Source organism: Scatophagus argus, chromosome 5 (genome assembly GCF_020382885.2).
Source record: "Scatophagus argus isolate fScaArg1 chromosome 5, fScaArg1.pri, whole genome shotgun sequence".
Lineage (NCBI taxonomy): Eukaryota > Metazoa > Chordata > Actinopteri > Scatophagidae > Scatophagus > Scatophagus argus.
The window spans coordinates 13,818,761-13,833,146 of NC_058497.1; the positions used below are offsets into that span (position 1 = coordinate 13,818,761).

The 14,386-nt window shown below is 42.0% G+C and overlaps 2 protein-coding genes across 5 annotated transcripts; one reads left to right on the plus strand and one right to left on the minus strand.

Annotated features, from left to right (window-relative positions):
• Positions 1–3,739: 3,739 nt before the first annotated feature.
• On the plus strand, positions 3,740–6,741 carry zgc:153372 (uncharacterized protein LOC767695 homolog). The gene is made up of 10 exons (XM_046388934.1): positions 3,740–3,892; positions 4,202–4,335; positions 4,624–4,774; positions 4,855–4,991; positions 5,084–5,153; positions 5,238–5,319; positions 5,431–5,562; positions 5,646–5,788; positions 5,987–6,109; positions 6,349–6,741. The coding sequence occupies exons 1-10, from the start codon at positions 3,857–3,859 to the stop codon at positions 6,424–6,426; spliced, it is 1,086 nt and encodes a 361-aa protein (XP_046244890.1). The 5' UTR covers positions 3,740–3,856; the 3' UTR covers positions 6,427–6,741.
• Positions 6,742–6,889: 148 nt separating this feature from the next.
• Positions 6,890–14,107, minus strand: aifm4 (apoptosis inducing factor mitochondria associated 4). 4 transcript variants are annotated; one of them, XM_046388931.1, is made up of 20 exons: positions 13,997–14,107; positions 13,256–13,475; positions 12,612–12,684; positions 12,379–12,488; positions 12,157–12,266; positions 11,758–11,802; positions 11,582–11,663; positions 11,278–11,390; positions 11,051–11,137; positions 10,877–10,968; positions 10,562–10,692; positions 10,269–10,384; positions 10,086–10,157; positions 9,691–9,754; positions 9,491–9,567; positions 9,103–9,220; positions 8,793–8,891; positions 8,624–8,699; positions 8,439–8,543; positions 6,890–7,656 (listed from the first exon to the last, which is right to left on the minus strand). In XM_046388931.1, the coding sequence occupies exons 3-20, from the start codon at positions 12,680–12,682 to the stop codon at positions 7,626–7,628; spliced, it is 1,599 nt and encodes a 532-aa protein (XP_046244887.1). In that variant the 5' UTR covers positions 12,683–12,684; positions 13,256–13,475; positions 13,997–14,107; the 3' UTR covers positions 6,890–7,625. The 4 variants fall into 4 exon arrangements, with proteins under 4 accessions (XP_046244887.1, XP_046244889.1, XP_046244888.1 ...); XM_046388933.1 differs by lacking the exon at positions 13,997–14,107 and having other exon boundaries at positions 13,246–13,486; XM_046388932.1 differs by lacking the exon at positions 13,997–14,107 and having other exon boundaries at positions 13,192–13,486.
• Positions 14,108–14,386: the final 279 nt, after the last annotated feature.

Sequence of the window (14,386 nt, forward strand, 5' to 3'; positions counted from 1 at the left end):
GCAGTCTTGCATGATTTGACATGAATGGTGTTTCAATCGGGACAGCTGGAGCTGCAACAAATGTCAAATAGAAGAAGAAGTGTTTTTAAAGCCTTGAAATCATTTTTCATGTTCCAAGTGCTGCAACTGCTGAATTATTGCTGACAGACCTTCAGTATTTGTTGACATGTAATGTTGACATGAGTCAGAAAAGATATGCATTTGAATTTTTGAGTGCCAAAGCCGTTCAAAATAAAATGACAGAATATTTTTAGCTTTCATTCCGGAGTTTTCTCCTGGACAGCAATGTTTCATCATTGCTCATTAAGCCTTTTTTTACTGGAGTTTTTCTTTAGGTTAAATAATGTAACATGCACCACAGGAGGCACATGTTAGTATCACAGACTAGAGATGGAGAAGAAAATAGTTAAGTAAATCCCTCCTCCCACTGGATGAGTGTTATTAGTATTAATAACAATTAGTATTAATAATAATAATAATAATTAGTATTAGCTATTCACTACGCTGTGGTCTGTTGGGGACCGGGCAGCACGGACCGGGACAGGAAGAGGCTAAATGAGCTGGTCGGGAGGAGGAGGTGGGTGAGAGGAGGATGTGAGCCAGGTGCTGTACCTCCTCCCTGTAGGCTGTCTCATCGTCGTTGCTGATGAGGCCAATAACTGTGGTGTCATCAGCAAATTTGATGATGGAATTGGATCCATGTGCAGGCCTACAGTCATGGGTGAAGAGGGAATAGAGGAATGGGCTCAGCACACAGCCCTGTGGTACGCCTGTGTTGAGTGTGATGGTGGAGGAACAGATGTTGCCTGACCTAACATGCTGAGGTCTGTTGGTCAAGAAGTCTCTGATCCGGTAGCAGAGGGAGGTGTTGATGCCCAGATCTCCAAGTTTGGTGATTAACTTGGAGGGTCTGACGGTGTTGAATGCTGAGCTGAAGCCCACAAACAGCATCCGTGCATATGTGTTGTTATTGTCCAGGTGTGGGAGGACAGAGTGCAGTGCTGTGGAAATTGCATCCTCTGTACTCCTGTTGCTGCGGTAGGCAAACTGATGTGGGTCCAGTGTGGGTGGGAGGTAGCTCTTCAGGTGTGACAGAACCAGCCGCTCCAAGCACTTCATGACAATGGGTGTGAGTGCAACTGGGCGGTAGTCATTCAGGCATGTTGGGCTGGAGTGTTTTGGGACTGGTACAATGGAGGTGGTTTTGAGGCATGTTGGCACAGCTGCTTGGGGAAGGGACAGGTTGAAGATGTCCGTAAAGACCCCGGCGAGCTGCTCCGCGCATGCTTTTAGCACACGACCAGCGATGCCGTCTGGGCCAGCAGCTTTGTGTGACTTGTATATAGCTGTATATTATACTGTGTTTACCGTAAATTGTCACAGTGGCCTAGAGGTTGGAGGAGCGGCTTGTGATCGGAAGGTCACCGGTTCGATTCCCCCACCGGACGGGCAGGAAAAATTTGGGTGTGGTGGAGTGATTAATGCGACAAATGCTCTCCCCCCTCCATTAGCCAGCTGATGTGCCCTTGAGCAAGGCACTTAACCCCCCAATATGCTCCCCAGGTGCTTGATGCGGCCCACTGCTCCTGTGTGTGTTTCACTGCATGTAATTTGCCGGGTGTTGCATGTGTGTGTTCAACTAAGGATGGGTCAAATGCAGAAGATGAATTCAGTGTGTGTATGTAAAAATATATATACTGTCAATAAAGCTGATTCTTCTTAATTTGTTCATTTAATTTATTACCTCTCTCTCTATATATATATATATATAACTGTTTTTGCACACTTTTTGCACTCTTTATCTGTTCTTATGAGCTGCCACGACAAGTAAATTTCCCCACTGCAGGATCAATAAAGTTCATCTTATCTTATCATAGTGTGTGTGTGTGTGTGATGCATGACAGAGAAGTGTGGGCATGTGTGATATGAACACACTGCAGGAAATCTTGACAAAAGATTTTCAAGATTTCCTGCAAGATTTTCTCTTTTGACAGACACACGCTTCTGAAAAGTGTTCAGATTCAGCAGTTACTGAGACGTAATGAATCATTGTTCATTAAGCCTTTTTTTTTTTTTTTTTTTTTTTTGGACATTTTGTTTAGGTTTTGGCTTCCTCCCTCCCGTCCGCCCTACCGCCCACCCTCCCGTCCGCCCGTGCGCACGATCTCGGGTCCTGCCTTCCTCCCTCCCACCCAGCAGACCCGATTATGGAGATTCCTGATCACTGAATGATCTCTGGAACCGAAACTACTGCGCGCAGTAGTCGGGAGACCCGTCCGTCTCGACTAGATACTAGTCTCCTACGAGATGCATTCTGCCTACCAGCGGCATGGTGAGAATCTCAGCCGGCTACCTCAAACTTACGCTCGAGGGGGATCCGCAGATGAGCTGGCAGCTCCGCTATTTATAGACTTTCCTGAGACAACGAATGGTGTCACTTCGACAAAAATAAAAGAGTTTTAGTATAAGAACTCTGTTAAACTTGGCTACGTCATAGTAACCATGGTGATGAAATTACCCGTATGCCAGAACGCACCTGGGCAAGAACCGTTTGGACTCACGGTGCATCTTACATTATTTATCGAGCTCGTTTTTCTGCTTATAATGTGTATTTTAAGTCTTGTTTCATCAAATCTTGAATACCAGATGTGGCAGGTAGAGTGTTGCTCCACCTCCACCCCCAATTGTCCCACTGATTTTATTCTCACCGCCAATTTGCAGCGAAAATCCCAACTGAGTGGAAGTCTCCACTTTTGGAACATGAGCAATATGCAGAAAAGTACGGGATCACTGGGAATTTAGACAGTTTCACGGTCCACAGTGTGTTAAACAATAATGTCTGCAGTCTTGCATGATTTGACATGAATGGTGTTTCAATCGGGACAGCTGGAGCTGCAACAAATGTCAAATAGAAGAAGAAGTGTTTTTAAAGCCTTGAAATCATTTTTCATGTTCCGAGTGCTGCAACTGCTGAATTATTGCTGACAGACCTTCAGTATTTGTTGACATGTAATGTTGACATGAGTCAGAAAAGATATGCATTTGAATTTTTGAGTGCCAAAGCCGTTCAAAATAAAATGACAGAATATTTTTAGCTTTCATTCCGGAGTTTTCTCCTGGACAGCAATGTTTCGTCATTGCTCATTAAGCCTTTTTTTACTGGAGTTTTTCTTTAGGTTAAATAATGTAACATGCACCACAGGAGGTACATGTTAGTATCACAGACTTGAGATGGAGAAGAAAATAGTTAAGTAAATCCCTCCTTATTATATGCCTCACTTTCAGGTAGCATTTCGAGATGTGTGCTTTCGTGTGTCATTTCACCTTTTCGGTGTTTACTGGCTCGATATTGCTGCATGCGGATCTGTAGAGTTTCCTGCCACCTCACTAAACCTAACTTTGGAGATGCCATAGTGTGCTGGCATAGACAAATTCAGAGGTTAAAGTTTACTTCCTGTGTGTAGATATGTACCGCTTGGAAAAAAGTTTTTGAGTGCCCTCCTCCGCAAGTGTATTAACAGTTTCCTTGTTAAGCCGAAACATTAAATGAGAGATATGCGTGCTGTAATTGAAGTACCTGCAGAATTTAATATATATATATATATATATATATATATATATATATATATATGAAAACAATTCCAAGTTTGTAATAGCTGTGTTCGTGCCACAGATCGTCCCTTGAAAAGCAAAAATTTAAAACAAAAACTTTTATTCTGAAAAAAAATTGACCGGAAGAGTAGTATGCGGTGGTTATCTATGGTGGCTATGATAGAGGGGCGGGTTTGCACCATTTTGCTTCTTATTCGTGTAATATAGCGGTTGCTTTCCACAAAGTGTGGGGCTGCTTTGCATCATGGCGACTGATGACGACGTGCGAGATAACGTGAAGGTACTGGTCCCGATCAGTCACGGCTCCGTGTGCCTTCCCTAAGGAGTTTATGGAGGAGTTTTACTTCTAAAGCTGATCTTGGATTGCACAATCACTTGTGTCTAGTTGTTCAGTTGACAATACCCACTTTTCTTAAATCGATCTTTGAGCTATGTAATCTCTGTCAAATCTAGTAGTTATGACATAGAAAGTGTATAATAGTAAAAGGGGTGTGATTTTAAACCTATGACAGCCTGTAAATCAGTGCACCTCACTATTACAGCGTGTGTGAAGGTATATGTTGATCAGTCTGTTGCGTTATGTGTGCAGAAGTACTATGGCAGTCGACTGGTATCCACTGACGATTTGCAAACAAGTGCTGCTTCCTGCAGTTTGTCTTGCCGCTCATTGCCGAAGAGTGTCAGAAATGCACTGAGCCTGGTTCACCCGGACGTAACCAAAAAGTAGGCTTCACAGTCTCGTTTCACCATTACTTTTGCATCACATACAGCAGCAGTAGCAACATCTACACACAACTTTCTTATGCACATGCCATCACGTATTGCTGAAAAAGCATGGATTGTCCAACGGCACTGGACGTCAAATATTACTCAGACATGTCACTAATTGCTTCCAGTCTATTGTCACTCTTTTCAGCATGGAATTATCTCTAAAAAAATCTGAATGCTTCTCATCATTGCACAGTTATAGTGTGGTCATGCACAGTTGTCGTTGAACGTATCTCTCTCCAGATTCTTCGGCTGTGGCCTCCCGTTTCCAGCAAAGCTTGAGGGCTGCAGAGTCCTGGACCTCGGCAGCGGCTCTGGCAGAGATGCGTTTGCCTTCAGCAAACTGGTTGGGGCAAACGGGCATGTGACGGGGATTGATATGACGGAGGAGATGGTGACCACACTTCGTTGTAGACAAAGCCATTTGAGATTTTGTGCATTTGTGTATCACTGCTTTAACTTGCATTTCTTCAGATCACAACGTCTCTTCAGTACATTGAGTATCATCAAAAGAAGTTTGGCTACGAGGAGCCCAACGTCTCTTTTGTCCAGGGCTACATGGAGAAGCTCAGTGAGGCTGGCATGCAAAGTGACTCAGTGGATGTTGTGCTGTAGGTTAATTTTGCGGTATAACCATATGTCGTAGACTGATAGATTAATCTGTAGTTAATTAATGAAACTGTCATTCCTCCAATACATCCAGATCCAACTGTGTGATCTGCTTGTGTCCTGATAAAAGAGCCGTGCTGCAGCAAGCTTATGATGTCCTAAAGGTTAGTCTGAAGAATTTCTCCCAACATCTTTAAAAACAGGTGTGCAGGAACATATTGTTATGACTCTCATCACATTTTACACAGGAAGGAGGTGAGCTCTACTTCAGTGACATGTATGCCAGCAAAGTCATTCCTGATCACCTGAAGCAAGACCCGGTGCTCTGGGGTAAATTTACTTTTTACAGTCATCTAAAAAATCCATTGTAAAAGGAAAGAATACACCCGCACCAGCGACGTCTAACATCCTTTGTCTGTGACCTTTGTTTTCGGGCCTTAGGTGAAGGAATGAGCGGTTGTCTGTTTTGGCAGGATCTGATTTCGTTGGCCCATAGTGTAGGTTTCGGCACACCTTGCCTTGTTTCGGCAAGCCACATTGTGATCTACAACAGTGAGCTCAAAGCAAAAACAGGTACCAAAAAAATCAACTGTGACTTTTGATGACCTGCGGAGAGGATTTTTATCCTACAGTTGTCACTGCTCTTTGTTTTGCAGGAGACATCAGCTATGCTTCATGTACTTACCGGATGTTCAAGCTGCCCAAACGTGCAGTCAGGTCTAAAGCTATGGTGATCTATAAAGGAACTTTGGAAGATTTCCCAGATCAACTGGACTTTGATTCCTCCCACTCTTTCAAGGTAAGCGTAAGTCAGATTAAGCCAATCCTACCAGTACTGAATTGCTTTATGAATGTGTGCAGAAAGGCTTTTGATAATCTTGTTGTTCTCATGAAAGAAGGGCCCAAGTCTTTGTTGCACTAATCCTATACATTTACATCTAAATAAGTAGTTGATTCTTGGAAAGATGAAGCCAGTGTTTTCTTTTGTACTATGCAGAAAGATGTGGCAATGGAGGTGAACGGAGAAATGGCAGCGATCCTCCAGAGTTCCCGTTTCTTTCCGGAATTTAATATCCAGATGTCAGATACACCAGAGTCCAGCTCAGAGTCGACACCACAGGTAGCTGATAGTCTGGGTTTCCAACTAAAATGCTGCTGACTACATTCGCAAGTTTGACCCGCATTCTGCATGCAAGAATCAAATTAAACACAGGTTTCCGATCTTAAATATCTGTAAATACAGATGAGATAGATATTTTACAAAATATTATGTGTATAATTTTATGTAAATGCACAAGTTGGCAGGTGCTCAGTGTAAGCTCTGAGAGTGACTGTGTGTTTTCTCAACTCTTTCTTCAGTACTGCCACCTCAACCCATTTCTGCTGGCTGACAAACTGGGATCGTCAGTGGCACATTGCTCCAAACTAAATAAATGAAGACGCAGCTGAATCCCGAGGAGGACCTTGATTACTGAGCACAATTATCGAAATAAATTTGATTAGGTTTATTTTTTTGAGTCCAAGGCAGCACATCAGAGACACATTATTTGATGTGTTAATCATCAACAAGAAGGACATTCGTGTCAGGTGTCAAAATAACAATAATAATAATAATAAGAAGAAGAATCATGGTTTATATCTGTTAATGCTGTCACACAAATATGCTAACAACTAAGAGTGATCAGATACTGCAATGATAACTTTTGTAGAAAATAAAATTAAAAAAAAATCACAATAAATCTAATCAACCTGTTTGTGCTGTCACTGTGCAACATGAAATGCAATAAAAATATTGTAGCCAGTAACAGTAAGTAAATATTGAGAGAGGACTGTCCTGCTTACAGGCAGTGAGTGTTTTCTAAAGTGTTGAAACGTGGACATAAAACTCCAAAGACTCTGATATGTTTGATGAGAAAGATTTAACTATATTGGAATAGGAAATAGGAATAGGAAAGATTTCCCACCAGCTTTCTCTTCATGTGGATTTCCATTTCACAATCAGGCAGTAAAAAGAGTTGTACATCAGTTAAAGATGAAAGAAAACAATCAGAAACATCTCTGCTGTAAACGTGTGAACATGAAAGCAACATATCAACAATAAAAGCTAATGAAAATAAAACTTAGCTTAACTTAGCAAAACATTCATCGCCCTATTTATGCAGTGTAATATTTTAAGTGACCTTCGCAGTTTAAGTTTTACAAAAGTTACTCATTAAAGATACTGTAACTAAGATAAGTGGAGTGATGGGTGTTTTCAACATGTCATAAGTGGATAAAGTGGTAATGACAGTATTACAAGAAACTACTGAAGTGAATGTTGAATAAATCTTAGAATTTCACGTTCACAAAAGTGTTTGGATGCACTCATGTTGTAAAACTGCCGTCGTATCTTGACCGTGGTCATCACATGGAGATCAGTTCACTGAGTGCACAAAGTGCAAATTCAATAAAGCTTTGCTCACTGCTATGGCAACAGCTGTGAGTGAGCGCAGAGGTCTGATTGGCTTTCAAAGGCCCTGAGGCAGAAAATGGATCAATCCAGTTTGGCAGTATCTGATAGAGACAGGAAAAATAAAGGAAAAGGCAACATCCTTCGTCACTGAGAGGCGTTACCCCTGGATACGGCAGGCCTTTGGTTACATCTGCAGCCAGCTCAGGTCATCAGCTCTGGACGCAAGAGGAAGTGAAAAAAAACAATCAACATGCACTGCGTTCCAAATGACGTGCTTTCTCTTTTTACTTTTACTATGCACAGCAGCTGCTCTGACAAAGTAGAGACTGTAGCGTGTAGTATGCACACATTTGCCACATACGACATTTTACCTTGAGCTTTGACCCTCTCGCTCATAAATCAGTTGCAGTACACATACAATCAGATATTACTGTATTGATAATGTTAATACACAGTACAGTGTTAATACACATGAGTCACAAAAATATGTACTTCTTATTTGAATCTACTGCCATCTGTCCATGTGACATATCTTCCAGCGCGAAGAGGACTGTGGGTCCGAATAGGCAGAAACGTTCTAAAAACTGACTAACCTTCACAAAACGGCAGTCAAAGTTAGCAACTACAGCTGGTGAACACAGTACAGCATCTTAGCAGCTAAAGATCTCAGAAGGAGGTAAAAGGATTTTAAACCGGTCTTAAATTCTCTGGGTTGACAGACTTAAAGCACCAAATAGATGCTAATGTTGTTACATAATGGCTAGATGTGTAAATAAACAACATTTGCTGTGTTCACGTCTGGTTTCTGCTTCCCCCAAGTGGCCACCGGTTATTCTATGTTTAATAGTGAAACCTGTACCAACTGTGGATCATAGCTGCATTTAAAATAGTCTATGTCATTACCACTAATATGAGAAATGACACAACCAATATCACAAATCAGTCGGCATTATTTTGTGTATTTAATACAAAATAACAAACACCACATTGAACTCACTGAGCCTGAGCCTTTGTTAAAATCTGGCCGGCAGCCATCCATTCTGCAAGACGAGCCACGGCGGGGTCGAACATTAGGCTGGCAGCAGCCACCACCACCTCCTCTCTGTTAACAAAGCAGAAATTCAGCACAAGTCGTATAAATTTGCATTCAGCTGCATCAGAAGTTACTCCACAGCCGCTCACTTTATGTAAAACGCCAGGAATTTCCTTTCTTCCACTTTGCCCTTGATTATGATTTCTGTGTATCCTTCCCCGTAGCCTAGAATGAGGAAAAGAAATGGGGAAATGAGACTTTAAATGACACTTCAAATATTCTGGTGTAAGGCTGACTCTTTCTCAGTAGGTCCTCTACCTGTGTATCTGATACTCTTCCCAAGCAACACAGTCCAGAAGAAAGGAACAGACTCAATTTGGGTTGCTTTGTTCAGCATGTTTAACGCAGCTACTCTTCCTGAGGTAAAAAAAACAAACAAAACACAATAAAATAATGATAACAATAATGATAATCAGGAAACAAGCACAATGAGGTTAAACCCAGGGATTAAACTATTTTCTGGGGAATAAAAGGTGCATGAGGTGGAAATATCTAAACAAAACTCAGCCTTATCGGCTACATGCAGCCAATGTGACTCTCACCTCCTGTGAGTCCTTCAGCCTCTTACCTTGAGCTTGTGACATTTGCCAGTGGCCAATGTTGACCCTTTCATCACCACGAATGGTTAGAGGAAAAGAGGTAACGTCGCCAGCGCTAAAAATATATGGTATATTGGTCCTCATAAACTGCGAGAAAAGATAAACAGCAAGAGCCTCAACAGCAGGCTTACAAAGACGCGTATGTATACAGTACAGCATACGCAACTGTTCGTTTCGGTCGCTCGGACACAAGGGATTATGACAACACACAATATTAATGTTTGGCCAAAAAAGCAAACAATCCAGTTGTATTCATCAGGCTAAGTTAGAAGCGATAAGCTAAAGCTGCGTTTTTGCTTCATTAGCAATGTCAATATCACAGTTATTAAGGTCTGGCTGTCGCAGGTTGTGTGTTACCTTGTCAACAATCACAGCTTTCCTTGAATCCAACTCCAACTCGCTCCCTGCCAAGAAGTCTGAATTTGGGATGACACCTGAAAGCCAGTCAAAGTCTTTGTGTATGATTTTTGTACAACTGCACAGAAAAGACCTGAATGACTCTTCAACTTAACACTAAGTGTATATCCCGACACTAAGAAGTAGAATAATAAAGTTACCAATTCCAGCAATCACCACATCAGCTTCCAAGACGGCGCCGCTCTTCAGCACGACCCCCTTCACCTGAAAAAAAGAAGAAGACTATTAGGGACCGACAAGAGGATAAAGGCACACAATAAGCCTGAAGCAGCACAATTCCTGTGTCTTTTTCCATAGAGGACATTTTGACACGTCAGTAAAAAGCACAGGGGTAAATAGCAGCATTAATGATGGCTGAATTCCAATTAGCTGTTTCAGTTTCAGCATACTGGCTCGCTGTCATCACTTACTGATCCCTGGGATACAGTGGAGCAATCAGTAAAGTTGTAAGTAACGTCTCTCCTTTTCCCACTATGACAAGTCAAAGCGTCGACTCTTCATAAGGCCATTGCTGACAGAGTAAAAGCAGGGCTACCTTGCCGTTCTCTCCTCTGATCTCCGTGACGCCATCGTTCATGTGGAACTTTACGTTCTTTTCCTCCAGCATCTTAAAGGAGAAAGCGCCTTTTAAAGTTTCTTTCATTTAATTAAAAATACAATAAAAATCATAAAATCTTAACAGCGACAACGACAGACCAGCGCTGTCGCTGTTTCTTACCTGCATGCACATTTTGCCGATCTCCGGCCCCAGAGACCTCTCATACGGGTATCTGCTGGTGCCAACAACGGCCAAGCTGGCGGCTTTGTCTGACAGGTAGGAAGCCACCTCCATACCTAATGTAGTAATGAAAAAAAGCACTTCAGAGGTGACTACATGTGTTGGAGTTTGTTGGCTTGTTCATGACAAATGAAGCATCCTGTCAACCTCATAATAAAATGCAGAAACAAATGAAAGTTTGTTTGTGTGAAGATAAACATTCTGACACGTTAAGAGAAACTGAATGTAATAACCTATAAAGGAGGCTCCGATTATAACAGCTTTGTGGCCCACGCAGGCGTTGTGAATCTCTTTAGCATCGTCATAGCTCTCCAGTAACTTAACCCCATTCAGGTCCCAGCCAGGACAACTGAGCGGCCGAGCCCTGTGAACAAAATAAATTATTGTGCAATGCTGCTGTCACATGGAAACCTTAACCTCAGCACTTCTACAGTTTTTGTGAATGTTTTCATTGTTTTTTTTGTACGTTCAGGAAGTCTTATGACACCAGAGCGTGAAAAGCGGAAAATTTTCTTTAGTTTCCGAAAGACTTGAATGACGATGCAAACCTGCAGCCAGTCGAGACGAGAAGCTGGTCGTAACGCTGCAAAGTGCCATCGTTGAACGTCACAGCCTTATCAGTGGTGTTTAGAGACACCGCCTGCGACACAAAGCACATTTCTTAACATGACAAAAGGCAAAACCTGCTTCTGTTTTGTTTGTTTGTTTTAAATACGTCTCACCTCCTTTCGTGTCCACACCTCAATCCCATACTGTTGATAGAATTCGTCTGAGCGCAGGAGGACGCTGCTGCTGTCCAGATTCATAACCTGGAGGACGCAATGACCTTTAATCAGATCTTATATCTAAAAACAGGCTGTCAACAAACACTGAGACAAGCATCTACTTCAGCATGTGGACACAAACACACAGAACACAGGCTACGTCTCGACTCGGATTTACTTCTCACCTTACTCAGTTTGGTCCTGTCAAACGGAGGCAGGTTGTCTTTGGTTGCCATGATGATTCGGCCCTGGTAGCAGTTCTGCCGCAGCGTTTCAGCACAAACCAGTGCGGCAGGTCCTGAAATCACAAGATTTATATTCAGTGTGCTGTTTTTCAGAAGATATGCAGCATTTAGAGATTGAGCTTAAACATACATGGCCCTTTTCTTCACTCTGTCCCCCAAAAATGCAAATAAAACTGCCTTGGGCTGATAACTCGAGGCTTGAACTTTCAGGTGCAAGCTCCTGTTTATTACATCTGATCCTTACCTCCTCCGATGAGCAGGATCGTATGTTGGATGTCTGGTACCACGCTGCACATCTCCTTCACCCGCTTGGTCAGCTTCAGAGACTGAGGGGAAACAAACGAACAAAACGTGTACTTTAACACGAAACGAAAGGAAACAGTGTGATATTTTTGATAACTTTAACTTGCCATCACTTACGTTTTTGTTGATGGTAACATACACCTTGCCATCCTCAACTTTTACCTGGTGAGAGGTGAAATGTTGCCAAAAAAATTCATTGTTAAAAAAGGAAATATCTAAATTTTGACCGTGATTGGATTTGTTAAGTGTTTGCTAAGGGCTGACAAAATATGCCTCTGACACATCTGGTCTAAGTTTTATCGACAGGTTCTACTTGCAGAGTTGTATTTGCATGTGGATCTAGTATGCATGTGCTTCAGTCAAAACTTCTCTGTGTTTTTTTTTTGTACCAATTACAAGAAAATGGCGTGCAAATACACCATCACAAATGTGACAACATTTTAAACTGCTGAGTCATCCCTGTAAAAAAGAGTGGTTAGTTGACATCAAATGTCAGTTCCTGCAGACATGTTTTACCTTGTAACATGGCAGAGAGTCCAGACCTGGATACTCTTCAATATCTCCAGTTCTGACATTAAAGCAAGCACCGTGAAAGGGACATCTCACTCTGTCACCAACCAGCGCTCCTGGAGGACACGGATTTAACGCCACTTAAAATTCAATGCAAACCATTTCATGAAGTTATTAATTCATACTGGTATATGGAGATTGAGGAACTGAGATTAGGGGAAGGTTTACCTTTGACAAGAGGTGCACTGTAATGAGAGCACTGGCTTCCGACAGCACTGTACTGACCCCGGGTACAGACAAGCAACACCTTCTGACCCCCCACAGTCACTTCCTTCATCCTAAACACAAAACAGGGAAGAAGAAAAAGGGTGAGGGAAAAGCTCCCAATAACAGATGAGGTCATAAACGCTTGGCCAAAAAAAGGCAGTCACTTCCCAGTCAGAAGAGACGTTACGACTTACTGTCCATCTTTCAGGTCAGCCTCTTGACATACCACCTCGGTCACCTCCTCCTGCTCTTTACATTGATTCATTCCTGCAACACATGAGCAACTTAAAGAAAACACGACTATTGTTTGGCCAACTGGCTTGCCAAACACACTCTGCAACAGACACATAGGATACAAAGACAGGAATATAACATAAGTGTATCTTAACCCATAGATTAACTCCACGAATGAGTATTATATGATTGAACTACAGGCTCCATTAGGCTTTCTTGTTCACATTTGTACAATATGAATTCTCCACAGATTTTAATAAACACAATAATGTGTCTAATGTCTGTGCTTTGCAGCTCTGACCTAGTTCTAACACAGTCTTGAGGACAAACTTTAAAACAAAAAAAGCAGACAAATATAACAACGGAAGGCAACGACCAAAAATGCAAATAAAAAGCACAGGTTGTTTGTCCATTAAATATGACTACTTCAGGCTTCTGCGAACAGAGCAGAGATCCATCCCTGTAGCGGAGACATCGCTGTGAGCGCGTTGTGAGGTGCTGATGATGTTGTGTGTAGGGTTTCAACAAACTAACACTTACCTTTAACGTTTCCCACATTGTGCTACATTCATTTGTAAATATGTCAAAGCTCACCGGCGCTCACCTGTTATCTTCAACCCAACAACAGGCAGAAATGACGCATCTGTCGTGACAGACTGAGCCTCGGCAGTGTTCACCGGCGTTGAATGACAACCAAACGTGGGAGCGAGCGCAGGGGAACTGCCCGCGTGACAGCCAGCCTGTCCCGTGCTCCCCGCGAGCTCCACCCACAATCGACAACAATAGCCGAAGAGGAAGGCGAGTGATTAGATACACCGCTCACACTGTGGAGAGGGATGGAGATTACCCATGGGCAGAGGTGGTTAAGAGACAGCAGTCACAGATATTCATAGTCATATCAATTCAATATCAATTTGTATTTCCGGAAGAGTAATTTCGGGAATTTAGTAATGAAAAAGTGACATGTTAGCTAACTTTCGAGTCAAGAGCGGCTGCTGCGCAACACAGACAGCTCGTTTCAGTAGCGTTCAACTAACCAGCTAGCTAACCAGCTAGCTTAATTAGCGTATTCTTACTTTATTGTTATTTGGCAGCTGTTTGGCACCAATTACCTTTGAGCTACTCAATGAATGTTGAAACAATGTTAAAAAAAACACCTTGTAACGTTAACTTAATTCTAAAGGTTATATGACCGCACAGAACTGCCATCCTTCTAAAAAGTGGATTTTGTATTGTCTGAAATGATAAGCCCTAAGTTTAAAGATTTAAAGAAACGGCGGAAAAACTTTTGTGAATCAAATAAAAAAAAAAGATGTCAGATATTGAAGATCAAGGTGCTTCTTACAGCATTTTTTGTCGCAGTGTTTCCAGTGTTATCCATTAAGTTATTCGCCATCACCCACCCGATAATAATCAGGATTCAACAAGCCAAAACTCTCATTCACTTTTACATGATGAGTTTGGACTTTACAACGCGATGACCGGATGGTGTCGCTGTGGCACCAAATATTACAGTAGACAATTACGTCAAAGGACGCACACTTTGGCAATGCTGCTTTTGTTTGTTTGTTTTTGTTTTTTAAACGAGTTAATAGTAAAATACTCATCGTATTGTCAAGGCCCGTGTAGACTTTAAAATAATAGTGCATCTATGTGTATCATATAATCTATATTATACAATCTACACGCGGAAACTACTATTCCCATAAATCCACGGTGACTTGTGAACGAAAGA